The 20,342-nt window shown below is 40.8% G+C and overlaps 2 protein-coding genes across 3 annotated transcripts in view; one reads left to right on the top strand and one right to left on the bottom strand.

Moving 5' to 3' along the window:
• Positions 1 to 10,798: 10,798 nt before the first annotated feature.
• On the bottom strand, positions 10,799 to 14,941 carry LOC139447749 (centrosomal protein of 19 kDa-like). Its single transcript, XM_071229236.1, has 2 exons — positions 14,835 to 14,941; positions 10,799 to 12,517 (listed from the first exon to the last, which is right to left on the bottom strand). The coding sequence occupies exon 2, from the start codon at positions 12,505 to 12,507 to the stop codon at positions 12,010 to 12,012; it is 498 nt and encodes a 165-aa protein (XP_071085337.1). The 5' UTR covers positions 12,508 to 12,517; positions 14,835 to 14,941; the 3' UTR covers positions 10,799 to 12,009.
• A 235-nt stretch (positions 14,942 to 15,176) lies between these two features.
• Positions 15,177 to 20,342, top strand: part of LOC139447290 (BRCA2-interacting transcriptional repressor EMSY-like) — a 28,259-nt gene continuing 23,093 nt past the window's right edge. For both annotated transcript variants that reach the window (XM_071228580.1, XM_071228579.1), the window contains exons 1-5: positions 15,177 to 15,249; positions 15,927 to 16,112; positions 16,244 to 16,318; positions 18,915 to 19,090; positions 20,185 to 20,313. In XM_071228580.1, coding sequence (XP_071084681.1) covers positions 15,952 to 16,112; positions 16,244 to 16,318; positions 18,915 to 19,090; positions 20,185 to 20,313 — 541 coding nt within the window. In that variant the 5' untranslated portion in view covers positions 15,177 to 15,249; positions 15,927 to 15,951. The remainder of the gene's footprint in view (positions 15,250 to 15,926; positions 16,113 to 16,243; positions 16,319 to 18,914; positions 19,091 to 20,184; positions 20,314 to 20,342) is intronic.

Below are 20,342 nucleotides of genomic sequence, written 5' to 3'. Positions count from 1 at the left end.
GATGTTCTGTGACATCGAGCACATCGACTGCATGCTGCCAGGATGAAGTTTGTGATATGAGTTGCTGCTGTTCTCCTCTAATCTCGTAGGTAACCATTATATTGTAGCATGTTTCAGTATGTGTACATTGCAGTGAGACTAAAGCTCTAAAGTTGCACAGAGTTGCTGACCCTAATCGTGCCAGCACACAATTAAGGATTGACTGTGTATTATTTTTCGGTTCATTGAGGTATGAATCGGAAAAACCGATGTGCAAACTGTATGAATCCGCGTATATCAAAGCAATAAAAAATGACGAGATTGATAAACATTCCAGGTGTAGGAATGCATACTGTGGCGTGACGCGAATCAGGTGATTGTTTAATTTATGCACATAACTCGACACGCCTACAAAGTCAGTAGCCAATCAACGGAGAGTAGAATCAAAACAAAGTCCATAGGACCTGTCCATCAAGGCAAGAGGCTGCAACAGGCAGACTTTAACGAACCGGAACAAATATGCCCGGTAGAAGGCGGCTGTTTCAAATGACATGGTCAGTTGCCGCCACATTCGAACATTAATTCCCTGAGACCGGGAAGACACAGTTGGAAAAATGCTAGTTAGAAATGAAACCCGAAGACATGAAAAATGTGGAACCGAGGCGAGCGAGCCTGCACGTTTGCTGTTTCATTCCTTCTCGGCCTTCGGTCCCAAAGGGTTGTTTGGACAATGAATATGCTAGATTTTCCCTAAATGTCCTGAGCATGACGATATATGTGAGCAGAGAGGGAATTCCCTCGACTGTAATATTGGATTCCCCGACATTCAGTAGCAATAAATTAGTCCACTTCGGTGGGCGTGGCTCATTTTTTTACTTTCATTGGGAAATGAATGCAATAACACGTGACCAATTCAGCTAATCAGAATGCAGGAATCTCAATGAACACAACGGAAATTTAATTATTAATTGTTGATTTTAATTCCCCGTTCCGTTTTATAAGCCTTACCACAAATTCATCTGGTATACAACCGAAAACTGTTCAAAGCGGCGTTTAATCTCACTCAATCACATGCAGTGATTGCGTCGCAACGTTCGCTTTGTGAAAACTGACACTACTGTTTGTTGACACGGAGGCGGTCATTGATGATTGGATACGGCCCTTCAGCATGACAAGCGCATTGTGTTTAAGTGTCCCGTTATGTTTATGTCCACGACCGACCGCCTCCGTGGTCTAGTGGTAGAGCGTCCGCCCGGAGAGCGGAAGGTCCGGGGTTCGATCCCCGCCCAAAAAGACGTTAAAAGATGGTACTTGTTGTTACCCTGTCTGGCGCTCGGCATTAAGGGGCTAAGACAAGGACTGGTCGGCTCGGAGTCAGTGTACTGTGTCTGAGTGGGGTATTCATGTTAAACTGCGGCATGGTATCTCAGTGTGCTAGCACTATAAATCGGCATCATTCCGGACTAGTACAAGCAGCCACACAAACACACACACGTGCATGCACGTCGCTATGTAAGTGCAATAATCTTGGACGCGACGTTAAACCCAATTTCACCTCACCTCACCTATTACCACGACCAAACATTTTACATACATACGATCACATTCATAAATGCATCGTCAAAGTTAAATGCTATAGTTGAAGTTGAAGAGTTTATCCTACTCTGTGTGTGTTTTCTAGTGAGTGGCATACAAGTAGAGACATCGACCTAAGATCAGAACTGGATTGCGCTGACATTACATGTGAGAACTTTTATGTTCCAATCAACACGATCGTGTATAAACCAGCGTTTAGGAATATTATCAAAGACGGCAAACTGAGCCTTTACTGCAGGTTAGTATCGTAAATAATATCTTATAACAAAAAATTGTTCGGATACACATTTCAGAGAAAGTAATATTCCACCTCTGACAAATATTCCATGCCCCACCCCCAATTATTGAAGGAGTGGACGTTAAACATTTTTTTACCTACAACGCCGAATAGTTCTACATGAGGACTTTTTCTATCAGTGAAATCATTCCCATGTCCAGAAGATTGCTTGAAAATGTTGAGTTACATCCCTTTCAGAAATTACGTATATCGTAACTATAGTCCAGAGTGTTGATATTTAGACTTGACGCCTTTGCATTGCCATTAGGACCTTCAACAATAGCAGGGGCGGTCGGGTAGCCTAGTGGTTAAAGCGTTAGCTCGTCACGCCGAAGACCCTGGTTCGATTCCCGACATGGTTACAATGTGGGTACCCATTACTAGTGTCCCCCGCCGTGATATTGCTGGAATATGGCTAAAAGCGGCGTAAAACCATACTCACTCACTCAATCAACAATAGCAGTGCACGGAAAGTTCGATCATTCGATACACTCATAATTATAACCATATTTATTATTTTTGTTTATGTTATGTATAATTTGAGTATTATAGATAAAAGAGTTAGTATCTGCATCGAACCATCGCAACATTGCAAATAAGGACGTTAGCACACGAACAAATTAAAATGCCAACGGCCTTTTTCAAGTCGGTTAAAATTACATTACGCTACCTTTAGAATAAAACACTACACTTGAATATTAGGCAGAAACTACTTGTTTTGTTTTTGATTTTTTGTTTGTTGTTGGTTTTTGTTTTTGTTTTTGATTTGTTTTGTTGTTGTTGTTTTGTTTTTTTGTTTTTTTGGGGGGGTCTTATTTTACGCCGCACTCAGCAAATTTCCAGGTTTAGGTATGAGTGAGTGAGTTGGGTTTAACGCCGCTTTTAACAGTATTCGAGTTATATCACGGCGTGTCAGCTTAATGTGGGAGGAAAGCCTGAAGAGATGCAGGTCTTAGACTCATCGCTTCGGTGAAACCCACGAGCACGGGTATGGTGCTGACAAACCTAGAAACATAATCGGGGCGAACCAGGATTCGAACCCACAATCATAGGTTTCTGGCGTGACCAAGGAACGCAACTCTGCACAGCGAATCACAGCGCCTTAGACGACTGGGCCCCCCGTGCCCCCTGTTTGAGGTAAGTACCACAGGTCATCCATTTGTCTGTATAAGCCGCCCTGGTCCACCTGCTTGTTTCAGAGGCCTGTGTTGGACCTGATGGTACTAAGTACAACGATGGTGACGTCTGGACCACCAGTGACCCTTGTGCAAGATATATGTGTCACGTTGACCTTCTTTCACACGAGTTCGTGGAGGTCACAAAGTAAGTGCTCCGTGGGCATTGCGGGTTAGAAAGGATCCCAAACAAGCCATGCGTGCCGTAAGAGGAAACCAAATGGACCGGGTGGTCAAGGCCCCGTTCCACAAAGCGATCTTAGCGCTAAGGTATGATTCGGCCGGGGATCGAACCCTGGACCTTCCGCTCTCCGGGCGGTCGTTAATTAAAGAAGGAAAAAACAAAAAGCAAGTTAGGACATCAGCTGCCCCAATTTTTATCACGACAAAAATAGACAGTTCTTTTATGTCAGACACTTCCGCATACTGATCTCGGAGCTTCTTTTGTCTTCATCCATTGCATGGTTTTAGGGCGTCGTGTAAAAAAATATATATAGACTTGGTGGTTGAAATACAAATTTGAATTCTCAACTTAAGCGGATATTGTGAGTGAGTGAGTGAGTGAGTGAGTGAGTGAGTATGGTTTTACGCCGCTTTTAGCAATATTCCAGCAATATCACGGCGGGGGACACCAGAAATGGGCTTCACACATTGTACCCATGTCGGGAATCGAACCCGGGTCTTCGGCGTGAAAGGCTAACGCTTTAACCACTGGGCTACCCGACTGCCCCCAGCGGATATTGTGTCCATTTTCAAGAGGTGGGTTTGATTCGCACCCAAAGAAACCCTCCCAAAATCCATCATTGGATGTTATCTGTGTTTGCAGGTGCCCGACGATTAACGTGACCGACCCCTGTGGTCTCATGTCCTACCCTTACAAACAGTACCCCGACTGTTGCCCCTTCAAGCAGTGCAACACCGACAATAGTGGAACGTATGTGTGGAACGCCCATGGCCACGGCAAGTAGAGGGCTTGCAATCTCTGTACTACAGCTGGTGGTTGCTCCAGTAATAAAATGAAGACCTCCTTGAAATACAAATTTCTCTTTGCTTCTTATTCCCATGTATGCAAATACTGCAACAAGATCTTGAGAGTGGTGAAGAGGGGGGGGAATTGGGTATAACGTCACGTTCAAGATTAGTATTATTATATAGCGATGTGTGTGCGCGCGCGTGGCCGAGCCGACCAGTCATTACTTTATCCCGTTAATGCCAGTAGCCGGTAGAGAAACCATCCATCAACGTCTTTTGGTATAAAGCGGGGAGACGGGATCGAACCACCGACCTTTCGCTCTCCCGTCAGACGCTCTGTCCCCTAGACCACGGAGGCGGTCCATTGCTCTCCCGTCAGACGCTCTATCTACTAGACCATAGAGGCGGTCAGCCGCATTCCTGTCAGACGCTCTATCTACTAGACAATGGAGGCGGTCCATTGCTCTCCCGTCAGACGCTCTATCTACTAGACCATGGAGGCGGTCCATTGCTCTCCCGTCAGACGCTCTATCTACTAGACCATGGAGGCGGTCAGCCGCTCTATCTGCTAGACCATGAAGGCGGTCAGCCGCATTCCTGTCAGACGCTCATCTACTAGACCACGGAGGCGGTCCATTGCTCTCCCGTCAGACGCTCTATCTACTAGACCATGGAGGCGGTCAGACGCTCTATCTGCTAGACCATGAAGCCGAATTCCTGTCAGACTCTCTGTCCACTAGACCATGAAGGCGGACCACCCTCTCCTGTCAGAGCTCTATCTACTTGACCATGGAGGCGGTCAGCTGCTTTCCCGTCAGACGCTCTGTACACTAGACCATGGAGGCGGCCCATTGCTCTCCCATCAGACGCTCTATCTGCTAGACCATGGAGGCGGTCAGCCGCTCTCCTGTCAGACGCTCTGTTCACTAAACTATGGAGGCAGACTGCCGCTTTCCCGTCAGACGCTCTGTCCACTAGACCATGGAGACGCCCCGCAGATCTCCTGTCAGAAGCTCTGTCCACTAGACCATGGAGGCTGTCATCGTTTCTTTTCAATGATGTCAATCATAGGATTGTCTGGTCCAGATTCGACTATTTACAAACCACTGTCATACAGCTGGAGTATTCCAGTGTGCGGTCTTAAACAATCAACCAAACAAAAAAACAACAACAAAAAACTAGTAAGGGTTCTATGTTGTCAATAAAATGATCATTTAGGAAAATATGAGATTCGAATTAACATCTCAAAACCTACGCAACACATGAAACTGCAGTGCCTAAAACCACTGATAAAATAATTTTGCAGTGCCTAAAGCTAACAAAAGGAGGATGGGATGTTTGCAATGTGATTGCTGTCAACAATAGTTTCCCTGGCAAAGACAGGATTATCTACTGGCCTTTAATATAGCTGGCCTATTGCTAACTGCTGAACAGCAATCACTCACTCATGGATGGATGGATGGATGGATGGGAGGGTGCTTTGGCAGGCTGGCGACACTGTTGGTTGAACGCTGCTTTGAATTCTGATATATCACGTCTTCGCTTATTTTATAGGAGGAAAACCTGAAGTGATGCAGGTCTCAGACGTCTTCCACTTTGGTAAAACCCAAGAGCATGGTTTGGTGCTGACAAACCAAGAAACATAATCAGGGCGAACCGGGATTCGAACCCACACTCACAAGTTTCTGGCATGCCCAAAGGACACAACTCTGCAGAGCTAATGGCAGTGCCTAAAGACAACTTGGCCGCCCGTGCCCTCTACATTGATAAAATAACAAGCATCCAATCATTGTCTCAGTATCACAATCAGTTATCAAATAGAAAAGAAGCAGCATAATATTATGGATATGTTTATTAGTTTGTAAAGTTTATATTTTTCATAGGATATGGGATAACAATCAATGGCACAGAGAGCATCCTGAATAAATTAACAGATATGGAACAGTACGATTTATCTACACGGACAATGGAATACATCTGATACCATAAGAACAACTTTACATATTGTAATACTGTTTCCGAGACAGGATACGTCATAATACATAAATAAGGCAAAGTGCACAAAAAGTCATCATTTGTTGGTTGGAATCAGCATTACCTTTCTTTCCAAACTGTAATTATTATTTCTTGGACCGACCATTTGATTTTCGGGGACAATAATCTGTGAGATGGAGGTAATTGAAGAGACTTACAACATGTAAGTTACAATTTGAACCAGATCTTTCAAGAAATGTGTTTGCTGCTTGTGATTTTATTTAGGACTTGCTACCTCAAGCAGAGGGTCGTGAAAAAGGACAAGCATTTTGGGAGGGGGTGCAAAACATGGATAAACTTGTGGGGGAGGGTCATAAATATTCATGCTTTAGTTTACAAAGATCTCTTGCCAACAACACCCCGTAAAATAGCTGGCCATCACAGCTAGAGACATCCAATGGTTCCTATAAAGGCGATGGAAAGCCATTATCATCACATATACTACTCAAAAGAAGTAAAGGAACAATTCTTTCCTTATGACTATAGCTAATCTGGCTGGTGGGTATTGCAACACACAGCCTTACAATTGTGGGTGTTCTTTAAATTATTTGAGTAGCATATAATGGAGTCTACCATCAATAGAAATTAATCATTTTCAAAACATTAATATTGCTGCCAGCACTTCACTCAGGACAAAATATTTCCAACAAAGAAACAAGCAACATGATGAGACCTCATTCTTAAGAAAGTTGCCGACATTTGATACAAATAAAACAAGGATCACAGATTTGTTAAAATTATCATTTCTCAGTAACCATGGTAACAGTATAGTACCTGTAAATGAGGTCTGTTTTTCACTGTTATAGTTAATATCTAACTGACATAGAACATTACCGAGGTGCATGCTATGGCCACACCCTAATATGGAGTGGGTTAAAGGCAGCAATAATAAATATTTACAATACATATTTTAACAAGGTTAACATCCAAAATAAGTGGCAATACAAATAGAGCCTAGCGAAACTAGGAGAGACATATGGCACTACTCAATTCGATAAACCATCATCTTACATCTTGGCCATTTCATCTTACTTCAGCTCAAAACTTTGAAGGGTCCTTCAAAAAAGTATCATGGCACAACAATGTATCTTTAAATCCGTCTCCCAAACTGTCATGTTCTAAACCTTGGTCTGTATATCGTCTAATACAGAGTCCCCCACTCTGACACAGCCTCAAATAAGGGGGACCACTCTGACACAACCTCACATAAGGGGGAACCACTCTGACACATCCTCACATAAGGGGGACAATTCTGACACAGCCTCGCATAAGGGGGGCCACTCTGACAGACTCACATAAGGGAGACAACTCTGACACATCCTCACATAAGGGGCACCACTCTTACAGCCTCACATAAGGGAGAAAACTCTGACAGGCTTCACATAAGGGGGAACCAGTCTGACACAGCTTCACAAAAGGGGGGCCACTCTTACAGCCTCACATAATGGGCACCACTCTTACAGCCTCATATAGAGGGGGGGGGGGGGGGGGGGCAGCTCTGACACAGCCTCGCATAGGGGGGGGGGACCACTCTTACAGACTCACATAAGGGAGACAACTCTGACAGCTTCACATAAGGGAAGGGGGGGGGGGGGGGACCACTCTGACACAGCCTCACATAAGGGGGGTCACTCTGACACAGCCTCACATAAGGGAGACAACTCTGACAGCTTCACATAAGGGAAGGGGGGGGGGGACCACTCTGACGCAGCCTCACATAAGGGGGGTCACTCTGACACAGCCTCACATAAGGGAGACAACTCTGACAGCCTCACATAAAGGGGACCATTACAGCAGTGAATGAGATGATTTCATGTAAGAGGAAAAGCTGAAATTACCAAGGCCATAGACTTTAACCACTTCGGAGAAACAAACAAGCAAGATTTATGACGCTGACCATCAATTACTAAGGGACACAACTTATCCCACTTTGACAAAATAGTGTCCCAAGCCCCTGACCACTAAAGCCAGCATATCAGTTCTGAAAGTGCAGCAGTTGGAAACACATGTTCACTAAGCGAAATATCATTTTACGCATCAGCAACATCTCGAACATCCACAGACAAAACAAACCTGAATTCAGTAATATTTGAGGATGTATCCGATTCAGCATAACATAACAGAAAACATTCACAACATCAGAACTATCTGGAAGAACTGTGAATCTAATGACTTGACCTGGCAATGAAAGTGTAGCCATAACAATTACTTCACATCCTGCTAATAACTAATTTTATTGTTTGGCTGAGGGGATTTTCATTTCACTGATAACCAATTTTACATTTTTTTCCTCAATTTGTCTGTCAAGAGGATTTAGGTTGGAATCCTAGATAATTCCCTGTGAACTATTTTCAGTCTGCCTCAGTGACACTATGGCTTTCGTACTAAGATGAGGAAAACATAAAATTAATGAGGTAAATCAGCTTGGGTTGTATACTCCCCAGGGAGGTGATTCACTGACCACTGAGCATGCTTTAGGGTGTGGATTTGGCTCTTTATAAAGATGCACATTATCAACATCATTATTATTATTATTATTATTATTAAAGACAAGATAACCCTCTATGTGTGACAAGGTAATAAAACCCAGATACCCCATTATGACCTAATTATTTAGTTAACACAACATTATACCATAGTAAAGACCTAGTTATCTGGTTGATATGATAGTTATACCATAAACACCTTATTATTTAGCTAATGTAATAGTTACACAATAATCAACAGATAATGGGTAGGGACTGTGATGTGAGTTTTGATGAAAAATGGGGATTATGTCAGAAATAAAATACCATGACTTGAATAATGTGAATAATATCATTTCCAATATTGCATATACCAGTATACCATGCATACCCAGGCTATATAATCATCAATGCCATCCAATTTATAACAGTTACATCTGGCACATAGTTTTCACAATGTTTGATAGAACAATCTACATGAGACAATGTAAAAGCATTTACGAAGACCTCATCCACATGGATCAAAATATAATCATTTCCACGACTACCATGGACTACAGGAATAAATGCCATAAAAATTCAGGTGACTATGGGCAATCAGTAACGAGAGTCACAAATAATTTACTCAGGGGTCCTATACGCATCATCTCAAAGAAAAGCCAACACAAAATAAATTATTGTAAACTTGAAGTAGAAAAACAGTGAGTGAGTATGGTTTTTACGCCGCTTTTAGCAATATTCCAGCAATATCACGGCGGGGAAACCAGAAATGGGCTTCACACACTGTACCCACATCGGGAATCAAACCCAGGTCTTCAGCGTGAGGAGCGAACGCTTTAACCACTAGGCTACCCGACTGTCCCCTGAAACAGGTGAAGTATAGTTTTGCATAGTCTTTGGAGTTTTCTGTTATCTTGCCATCAATTATTGCTTATAACTGGTTAGTTTGACCACAATCAGTCGTCCATTTTTGTCTATTTTCATTAAACTTATACATCCTTTTACAATTTTATGAATATTATCCATTCAACAAAATACTTGATTGGTAATTTGGTTGCATATGGACGAAAATGTGTCAATATGTAACTATCCACATCAACATTTTGAATGCAAATTCGATATCAAATAACATGTTTCTCACAAATCAACCATTATTATAGACTCTTACATTGATGCATCAGAAAACAACTGATCATCGGACATCACTATTTGTCCTCAATTAAACAGTATGTTAAACCTCCAGCTCTCTTCTTACTTCCATATCTCACGATTTCCTTTGCTTGACACTTTTAGTTGTGTCTTTCGATAGGATCTAAAATGAATCTATGGTACTAATGGGTCAAGGGTAGGAGATATAATACCCTGGGTTATCGAAGATGATCACTACTGCATACTATAACATACAAGCCAATGTCTAGTCTAGGTACATTGTGGAAGCAGATGAACACAGCAGAGATGCAGGTATCACTTTGTAGAAAGAATGGCAAGGCTTTGGGATAAGTGTAGACAACATGAAATCTCCAAATATGTTGAAGAGTTGTCTCCCATAACAGACCCAAACAGTTGAGTGATTTTGGTTTAACGCCGCTTACTGCAATATTCCAGCAATATCACGGCGGGGGACACCAGAAATGGCAGCATTAGAAATTGGCACTAGTCCTGTAGTCCTGACCAAACTGTCCAATAGTAAAGGTATCCTAAGGACTAGTAGAAATTGGCCCATTTTAAGGGTTTTGCTATATGTTATCATTATAAGGACTAGTGGACAAAAACTGTTAGTTTCTAACCCTGAATGGGCTTCACACGTTGTACCCATGCCAGGAAACAAACTCGGGTCTTCCGCGTGACGAATGAATGCTTTAACCACTAGGCTTCATGTGGCATCAGAGAGCATCATTTGCATCAATGGCTACAGAACTCCGCAAAAACATTTGAAGAACAGGAGTGTCACAATTGACCTTCATGTCTACCTTATACAATGCCTTCTATACATTCATTTTGTGTCATTACCCGGCCATGAATTGATACACACATCATGACCTGAAGTATTGTTGTGCACCATACTTCACAGGTCTTACTACAACATACGGGAGATGTAAAGTGAGGCAAGTATTGCCAGCATTTCAAATGAAGAAAGAATGTCTTGGGCTCCTTGACACAAACCTAAAGACTCAGATAATCCAGTGATTTCTTTAGCATAATCATGGTTAGAAACGAACAGTTTTTGGCTACTAGTCCTTATAATGATAACATATAGCAAAACCCTTAAAATGGGCCAATTTCTACTAGTCCTTACTATTTGGCAGTTTGGTAAGGACTACAGGCCTAGTGCCTATTTCTAACACTGAATTATTAGTGAGTGAGTGAGTTGTGCTGAACGCCTCCTTTAACGGTTTTCCAGTCATATCATGGCGTGTCAGCTTAATGTGGGAGGAAAGCCCCAAGTGATGCAGGTCTTGGACGTTTACCAGTTCGGTGAAACCCACGAGCACAGGTATGGTGCTGACTTTAGCATATTAAAAAAAGTCTTTCCAAAATTGATAATTTGTTAAGGTTCACAGCATTAAAAATTGGCACTTGTCCTGAAGTCCTTGCCAAATTGCCCAATAGTTAAGATAGCATAAGGACTAGTAGAAATTTTCTCTTTTTAAGGGATGTGCTATATGTTATCATAATAAGGACTAGCAGACTAAAAATGTTTGTTTCTACCCCTGGATCGGATCATATTGTCTTACTTTCAAAGGCATTCAAAACCAAGTCATATACGCAAAGGTATAAAATATAAAATTAAATAATTATAACTTGAACCGAGATATCTAATTGGGGTATTATTTCCAACATTGGCGTTGAGCATCAGCCTCTGAGAATGCCTGGATACATCCCTGAGATCTTCAGGTTCTGATACCACAGCAGATAACGGCAAGGATCTCAGAGCTCCAGATAAGCTGCGTATCTGCGTAAAATACGCATCAGAAATGCAGAAATATGCAGTAAAATAAAATCCAAGCGTATCAAATACGCAACGAACATTACAGATACGCTACAAAAATAAAACTTGTGTGTATCATCAAAATAAGTGAAGTAACCCTGCGTATTCAATAAGCAAATCAGCAACTTATTTTGAAATTATAAACGGGCATTCCGTCAACCTTGCCAAACTCCACGATGACAGTTACGTCACGATCATTGCCATCACACTTTCTTGTGGAAGTAACATGGTATTTTTGAGTCCTATAAAGCTCTTGAATCCACACGACACCAGTTTGCAGGGACTAGATGAATAATGTTTTTAAATATTTAACTTAAATACCCACATGTGCAAAAACTAGTGGGTAACAGAAATTTGAATACCCAGATAGAATTACTGATACCCAATGATTTTAAAATGCATGGGTGAAATACCCACAGCACCAAAAGCTTATCTGGAGCTCTGGATCTATTGTCCAACATACATAACCCTCCAACCATACTGACATCATCTACCCTACAACAACAGACTTCGGTCAAGTCCTCAGAACTCGGGGTCAGTGCCTTCGGAGTCCCACCCTGAGGTTTCCACGCCCCCGGTGTCAAAGTCAACCTCGACATCATACTGGAAATCAGGATCACCAGGCTTCTTGCGATTTTTCTCAAATTCATTGTCCATCTGCAGCTTTTTTCTCTTCAGGGTCTCCTCGTCAACTTTGTTCAGATCTTGTTCAGGATCAATATTGTCCATCTCAAGGTTACGGGCCAAACTGGCTTCAAGACTCATTCCTTTTAGCCTGTCTTTAATAATTGTCAACATTCGGAGGAGTTGGGCTTGCGGCAAGTTTTTCACATATTTTGAGTTTCTTGGACATGACCGTAAATCAGCAGCAAATCTGTCCACGTAAGACATTTTTGTAAAGTTTCTAAGTGGCATGGTTCTTCGTCGTTGTTTTTTCGTCTTCCTGTCATAATATATAAGCACCAAGGAAGGCGGATCAATCTTAAGGCCACACTTCTTTATGTCTATCCAGTCAGACATGTTTAGTTTTCTGAAATGTAAAAACAGATGAGTGAGTGAGTGAGTTTGATTTTATGCCGCTTTTAGCAATGATCCATCAATATCACGACAGGGGACACCAGAAATGGGCTTAACACATTGCTCCCAAGTGGGGAATACAGGGTTACCCAACTGCCCTGAGTAAGTGTGAGTGCGTTGGGTTTGAATAAATAATGGAATTATTCTTCTAGACAAACTACAGATACGAAATTCAGTTGTCATCTGTGATTCATTGCATGAGTACTTGTGACGAACAGAAAACTCACCACACTAACTTTCTCTAAAGTCTAAAAAAACATTATTGTTAGGTAAGACCACAATAAATATATTTTTAGATTTTCATCCAAACCTTTAAAACCTGAGGATACAGATGAAGAATATATGTTCGACCGAATTATTTAAATGGTATAGGTGTACTTGTCAAGGAAACAATGTTTGTTTGTTGACTAACACTGGACTCAGCAAAAATATTCCAGCTATATGATGGCAGTCTGTAAATAATTAAGTCTGGACCAGACAATCCAGTGATTGACATCATGAGCATCAGTCTACGCAATTGGGATACAATGACATGCATCAACCAAGTCAGAGCCACACTCAGCAATCATCCTATTGTATGACTGAGGCCTGTAAGTAAATGACTGTAGATTAGACAATCCAGTGATTGATATAATGAGCAACGATCCATTGGGTACACTGACACTCCATTAGCCAAGTCAGCAAGCATGACCACCAATCCAATTATTATTATTATTATTATTATTATTATTATACATTTATATACCACAGGTATCCAGGCACTACTATCTGCTCAAATGTGTCTTTTATTTTTCCCCCGACAACTGGATCTGTTTGCATTCCAGTTATAATTCTCATTCCCCTGGGGAGTATACAACACAAGCTGCCTACGGGGGCAAGATTGTTTTTTACATCCACCTCACATATTGGGTACCAATTCCCTGGTGGGTGAACTAAATCACTTGCCCAGGAGGATATCACATGTTTTGACACTTGTGTTTCTGGTGTCTGATTCGTGTTTCCAACATCTGGTCAACTACCATCGGACAAGTGGGTTCTTTTGAGTCACATGGTGAATGTTCTGTACACTAGGGGTAGTTACAACACTGTAAAGATCTGTAAACATAGTTGGTCCCAAGGCTGAATAACAACCCGGTCACTTGTGGGATACGATCTCAGCACCTGGCTCTTTTGACCGCTTGCCCACTATGCTCCCAGTTAGCCACCTCTAACAGCCAGCACAAGTTGCTAGGGACCAATGCTCACCTAGACTCCCCACAATTTAGTAACATATGACTAGCAATGGAGTAATGGGGACACATTCTATCCTGGGTTCTCAAAGGGTTTTTTTTGTCTGTAAGTGCATATACCGACAACAACATGGCTGTGAGACAGGGTGTTTATAGTGGGGTAAGCTGCGATGAGACTTTTATTATTATTTGTCAAGCAAGCAAACAGCTCACAAAATTACATGTATGTTATTTTGTTATCTAATCATGTTTATAAGCATTTGGCAGGTGGTGGGGTGGCCTAGTGGTTAAACCAATCGCTCTTCTTCAAGTTGAAGACCCAGGTTTGATTCCCCACATAGGTACAATGTGTAAAGCCCATTTCTGGTGTCTCCCGATGTGATATTGCTGGAATATTGCTAAAAGCAGCATAAAATCCGACTTACTCACCATAACCATTTTGCATCAGGAAATAAGTTTTAGAATGTCTTCGCTGGTCATAAACAGCTACATCATTTGTACATGAATAATAAGTATTCTAAATATTTCATCAACATGATCAAGAAATATTTAACATAACAGATCATTAATAATACTATATCATCACAACATTGTAATAACAGTTAACAAAATGTATCACTGCTTCCTAATATCCTAAAATATGTTTCTATCATTTTGGGTAAATAATTATCCTATATAATTAATAGTTATGTGGCGATAACTGGTCGCTAGCCAGGAAAATGTATGACATGTATCTGCTATACGCATTTTCAAACAGAAACGCATGGCTAGAATAGGTACTACGCGTTCTGTATATAAAGGTTAAAATTGAAACTAAACACTCAGCAAAAAGATCGCTATTATTAATGATGAAAAGGTACTGAACGAAAACACATACATTGATATATTGACGCTTGCATACGTTGAAAAACATTGCCGGTTAGATATTCGAAACAACAAATCTATCAATTTTTCAAAGTTTACGTAAACAACGCAAAGAAAATCACATCTTTGTACAAACTACGTGAACGCTTAACTGGGGTTAGTGTTCTGTATATTTACCGTAGCTATAAACAGCATAAGAGTAATATGTCACCAATATCCCGATGAAGAGAGTAAAATTTCACTTGTCAAATCTTGCATTCCGGAATTTCTGACCTGACCTTGACCTTTCATGATTGACCGAGAATGTCACAAAACATGGAGCGGAGTTAAAACGAACATGTAATTGCTGATGTAGAACTATATTTGACAATGTATTATTTCACTTAAAACATGTTTGTCATTACAAAAGAATGTAATATGATTATGAATATGCTAATTTGACAACTTATCCATTGCTCTAAAGTTGGAAAAACAAACATGTTTTTCATTATGAACACGCATGCGCACTGTATACCCGCCATTACAGTATGGCGGACAAAGAGCGGTGCTTGTCATCGTAACATTTTACTTTTAGGATTTCCATCTTTAGCAGGTGTGATATAGATGCGTTAGAACACTCAGCTATACAGTCGAGTAACATGTACACAATGTTACTTCTTTCAGTTATATCGGAGCTATGAATCTACATATTTTCTGCATTTTGATCAATTTATTTTGAGACCGGTGAGAAAAATGGCAAGAAACTGCAGGAAAGTTTCTTGTTGCCATACGTAAACGCAACATCCAATGCCATATTTGATGTATTTACACGACTGTGCGTGGATATTGTTTTCTGACCACCAATCTAACTTACTCGATGTTCAGAGTACCATATTTGCGACTGGTAACGTTGTCACAGGATGTACAACAAAATTTAGGTCAGGTCGATATTATTGTTGTGAGAAAATAGTCATTTTACCTTTTGAACAAACTTGTTTCACACATAAAAAAGCTGGGAAATAGTTGCCTTTAGTGTGTGGCATGAAACATTTGCCTGCGATTGTCATATTATTCATGAAAAATATAAAAATGAACAGTTATGTCAGCAACAACGAATCCATTATTTTAATACAAATTCCTGTCATGTCATAATTTGTTGTCTTGCTTTTTGCAATGTCAATAACATTAGTCACAAGTAACCATGTTCATGCACTATAAACTTTGGGCTAATCATCATATGCCCATGATTCATGATAGTTTGAAGTTTCATAGCTATGTTCACTGTTTCAGGTTGGAGTGAGTAGACCTAGGTACAATGTGGCCAATGTTGTTAGATCTGTCTAGGGATGAATCCAAGCGGATTCTTCGTAGACTGGAGTTGGAGGCGTATTCCTCCCTCATCTCGGCTTTCCGGGCACAGGGTGATCTCAATAAGGAAAAAAAATCGATGTTGCAAGAACTTCAGCATATACTGAGGTGAGTTGCTTATGTTTCAACAATATCAAAAAGACAATAAACTTCACCTTTTCAACATTAACCATGTTAAAATGAAAATAAGGTTATTTGTATTTGCATTAGACACATTTTATCACTTTTGTCAATTTCAGCATTTCGACTGAGAGACACAGAGCTGAAGTTCGGCGTGCGGTTAATGATGAGAAACTGGCAACTATTGCAGATAAGTAAGAGATTCATCATTACTTTTGCCACAGTCTTTGTACACATGGTACAACACTTTCATATATTTTAGAAATATGAGTCAAATAAACCAATGAGTTATTAGAGTTTTCATATTGTGTTGTTCAGAAAATGTATGGTGTTCTATCAATACATGGACTCTTCAATTCTTATGCTGTGTCATTAAGTATCAAAATTGACTGCTACTTCAGCTGCACAATACTTCATGGGCTTTGTATATACCATATTCGACGTAATAAGCACCCAGGGTGCTCTCAAAATTAGAAATGGGGGGCTCTTATTAGAATGTTATTTTGGTGGAAAAAAACAGAGTTGAAAGATAAATTTCGTGGTTTATGCTGACAGTCCGAAATGTTTATGTGCGACAGATATATTTTTCTAGAATTTAATTGCCCACAATTAAGAGTGCATATAACACACGAGTGCGCATTGTACGCGAATAAATGAGTCTTGTGAACATTGATCAATCGGAAGGGGTGGTAATCGGGATTGTTCACTAGCCAATATATTAGCAAATACCGCCGTGGGCGCTTATAAGAGCGGGGCGCTTATTACGTCGAATACGGTACTCAATTCCTCCATCACTCATGAATGCATTGTAGTTACTATTTCTAGCTAGAGAATCAAGCCTGGTTCCATTGAGAGCTCAGACCAATGTGTTCTCAGCTTATTATCACAAAATATTTTTGTGGTAGAACGTCTGCCCGGAGGTCAGGAGGTTTGATCCCCGGCCACATCATACTAAAAGATGTTGAAAGATGATACTTGTTCTTATCCTGCCTGGTGCTCAGCATTTTGGGGCTAAAACGAGGACTGGTCAGCTCGGAGTCGGTATACTGTGTCTGAGTGGGATATTTTTCATGTTAAACTGCGGCATGGTATCTCAGTGGGATAGCACCATGAAATTGGCATTAGTCAGGACCAGTACAAGCACACACACACTTGTGCATGTAAGTTGCTATACAGTTGCAATGTTTAAACTCCATTACACCTCACCTCACGCAATCAGCGATTTTTCTCACTTGAAGTGTACGACGTGGGCCATAGCCTTGTGTCCACCTTCTCTGCATTTTGGCAGATGTTAAGATATTGGTAGGATTTACACAATGTTCATGCACAGAGTAGTACTCATTTGACGTCCTTATGTTGGGAACAGCCCCATTTCATTATCTTTCTAAACATAGAGAAGCATAACGACTACACTGCCTGGCAGCTGTATGTATTCAGGTGATGGAGAAACATAGTGTGTACAAGACCCTGATGTTTTGATGAAGATACTTTGGTGATCCGTGACAGACGTATTTTGGTGTCAATGGAAAATGTTTCCATCCTTAGTACTCTGGTGTAACCTACAAGTAGTCATGGTAACCATCGGTATCTATTATTTAAGAACTGAGTGATGAGTGGGAGTTATTTATCGTTCAACAAAACATTTCAGGGACAATAAACCATGAGGGTGCAGCCCCCCCACCCGAGTGGTTTATTCTCCCAGCAGTGTTTTATTGTACAAGAAACAACGATCATGAGTCTTTTATGTCTTATATGAGATATCAACATTTATCTTTAAAGATGATGATGAAATGAACAAGCTTTAAAAGTATTCATCCATATTTTAAAAAATTAAAAATAATCACAGTCGATTACATGTACCTTTTCTCCCAATCCCATTTTCATATCTCCCCCGCTTTTTGGATGTGATCGTTCAACCATCATGTTTATCTGCGTTATCCAGCTACAGGTGTGGGGAACAACTCACTAGACCCTCCCCTCTCAAATATTTAATTGTCCAATATTCAACATCATCAAGCGTGTGTTTCAAATCTCAAGAAATGATGTCTGTCATAATAGAACAATGTTTTATCATGAAGTGAACTGCACTTCGTTCTTCATTGTTGTTTGTTATTTATCACATAGCTATCATTTATCGTCAGGGCTTGCTAAATACAATGTTGTTCCTAATACAGGATATTTACCATCCCCCCAAAATACTCGTGTGATAATCTCTATATATTATCAGTGTTCCAGCTGGCTTTTGAAACTGGCAGTCCATGTGGACTGGCAACTCTAAAAATTACCAGTCCCAAATTTTTGCCAGTCCCAACTTTCAACAAATAAAAAAAATATGAAAATTATTTGGTTTTAATTCTTTCAACATCATGTTCAATGCAAAGATGTCATCTCTGAAGTAACTTAGTTAGATATATATACGTCATTTACACAAACTTCAGTCACAATTTTCTCTTCTTTTTTGTTTTGTTTTAATATTTGGAGATGAAGTCGCAACAAATGGATATTTAACCTAGAAATAGACAAGGGGAAACCCTGATGGTAACAAACAAGGTGACTTTGTTCGAAAAATGTACTTATATGAATATCACCGATGTCTTGTTCAAAAACAAAGATTTATATGGTACTTTATTTGCCGGTCTACAGGAACTGGCAGTCACATGAACTAACGGTCCAAGCCTAATTTTTCCGGTTTAAAACTGGTAATTACCGGTAAACAGGAACACCATATTATGTCATGAATGAAAGTATTAATGAATGGACTGTAACCCTGTTATTGTTCTCGATCTACAGCATTGCTGGTTCCAACACCACCACTGAGTGGGTGATAGAAGGGCGTCGGCTTATCCCACTGATGCCCAGACTTGTGCCTCAAACAGCCTTCACCGTGACAGCCAATCAGGTTGCCAACGCCCAGTCAGAGAAGAATGCCTCTCTTCCATTCCCATCTCAAACTGGCAGTAAAGATTGTAAGTTATTGTCATAACATTGTGGTTTCAGCTGTCTGTCTGGTGAATAATTCACAGCCTGAAATGTGGTCAGTGTAACAGTAATGTGTAACAGATATAGAAACGGGCTCCATCCATCCGTCCGTCCGTCACATTTCGTTTCCGGATCATAACTCAGAAACCGTTCAATATTTTTTCATCAAACATTGCAGGTCTGTCAAGTACGTGCTGAACTGGTGCCTTTTGTTATTTAGAAGTTTTTAGAAATTTTTATTTTTTACGTTTCCATGGCAGCAAGATGGACTTAGGTTCCAAACTCTTTTTTTTTTTACAATTTCCATGCAAGTTCCACCTCGGTTAAAAAAGGTTAGGGTTTGTTTAGATTTAATTATGTCAGGGGCGGGGGATATAGCCACGTTAGTGGCAAACTCTTGTTTTATGTCTTTCATTGTGGTCACTATGTTGTATGACCTAGGATTAAACCCCAATCTACAGGGTTCTCACAGATTTGAAAAGTGCTTGAATCCTTTGAACTCTAGGGGGCATGGGTGGCCCAGTCGTCTAAGGCGCCATGATTCACTGTGCAGGGTTGCGACCCTTGGGCACGCCAGAAACCTATGATTGTGGTTCGAATCCCCGTTCGCCCTGATTATGTTTCTAGGTTTGTCAGCACCATACCCGTGCTCGTGGGTTTCACCGAAGTGGTAAACATCTGAGACCTGCATCACTTCAGGCTTTCCTCCCACATTAAGCTGACATGCTGTGATATAACTGGAATTCTGATAAAAGGGGCATTAAACACAGCTCACTCACTTTGAACTCTAATCCTCCTTTGTGTATTTATCATTGTGTTTATAGCATTTGCTGGTCAGGCCGAATTCTGTTTCATATAAAGGGGGTGTCGGTGGGGTAGCCTAGTGGTTAAAGCGTTCGCTTGTCACACTTAAAACCAAGGCTCTATTCCCTGCATGGGCACAAAGTGTGAAGCCAATTTCTAATGTCTCCAGCTGTGATATATAAATTGCTGAAATATTGCTGAAAGTGGCATAGAACCATACTCCCTTATACACTATTAATCAAATATCAATTCTATGTTCATATGCTTTTTGTTTCAGCTAATGGCAACTTGAACAACAGTGCAACTGCGTCGACAAATACGCCGATTTCTACCAAGCTGTCACGCCCGTCAAGTCCCACATCTAATGTAGTTGTCTTGCCGAGTGGAACGTCTATTCACATCAAAGGTTCGTACTCGTCATCAACTCAGTATTGA

The sequence above is a fragment of the Haliotis cracherodii genome, unplaced genomic scaffold (assembly GCF_022045235.1).
Source record: "Haliotis cracherodii isolate W230 unplaced genomic scaffold, xgHalCrac1.p SCAF_7, whole genome shotgun sequence".
Classification (NCBI taxonomy): domain Eukaryota; kingdom Metazoa; phylum Mollusca; class Gastropoda; order Lepetellida; family Haliotidae; genus Haliotis; species Haliotis cracherodii.
Note: the sequence above shows the minus strand (reverse complement) of the source record. Positions and strands in the feature narration are given on the sequence as shown.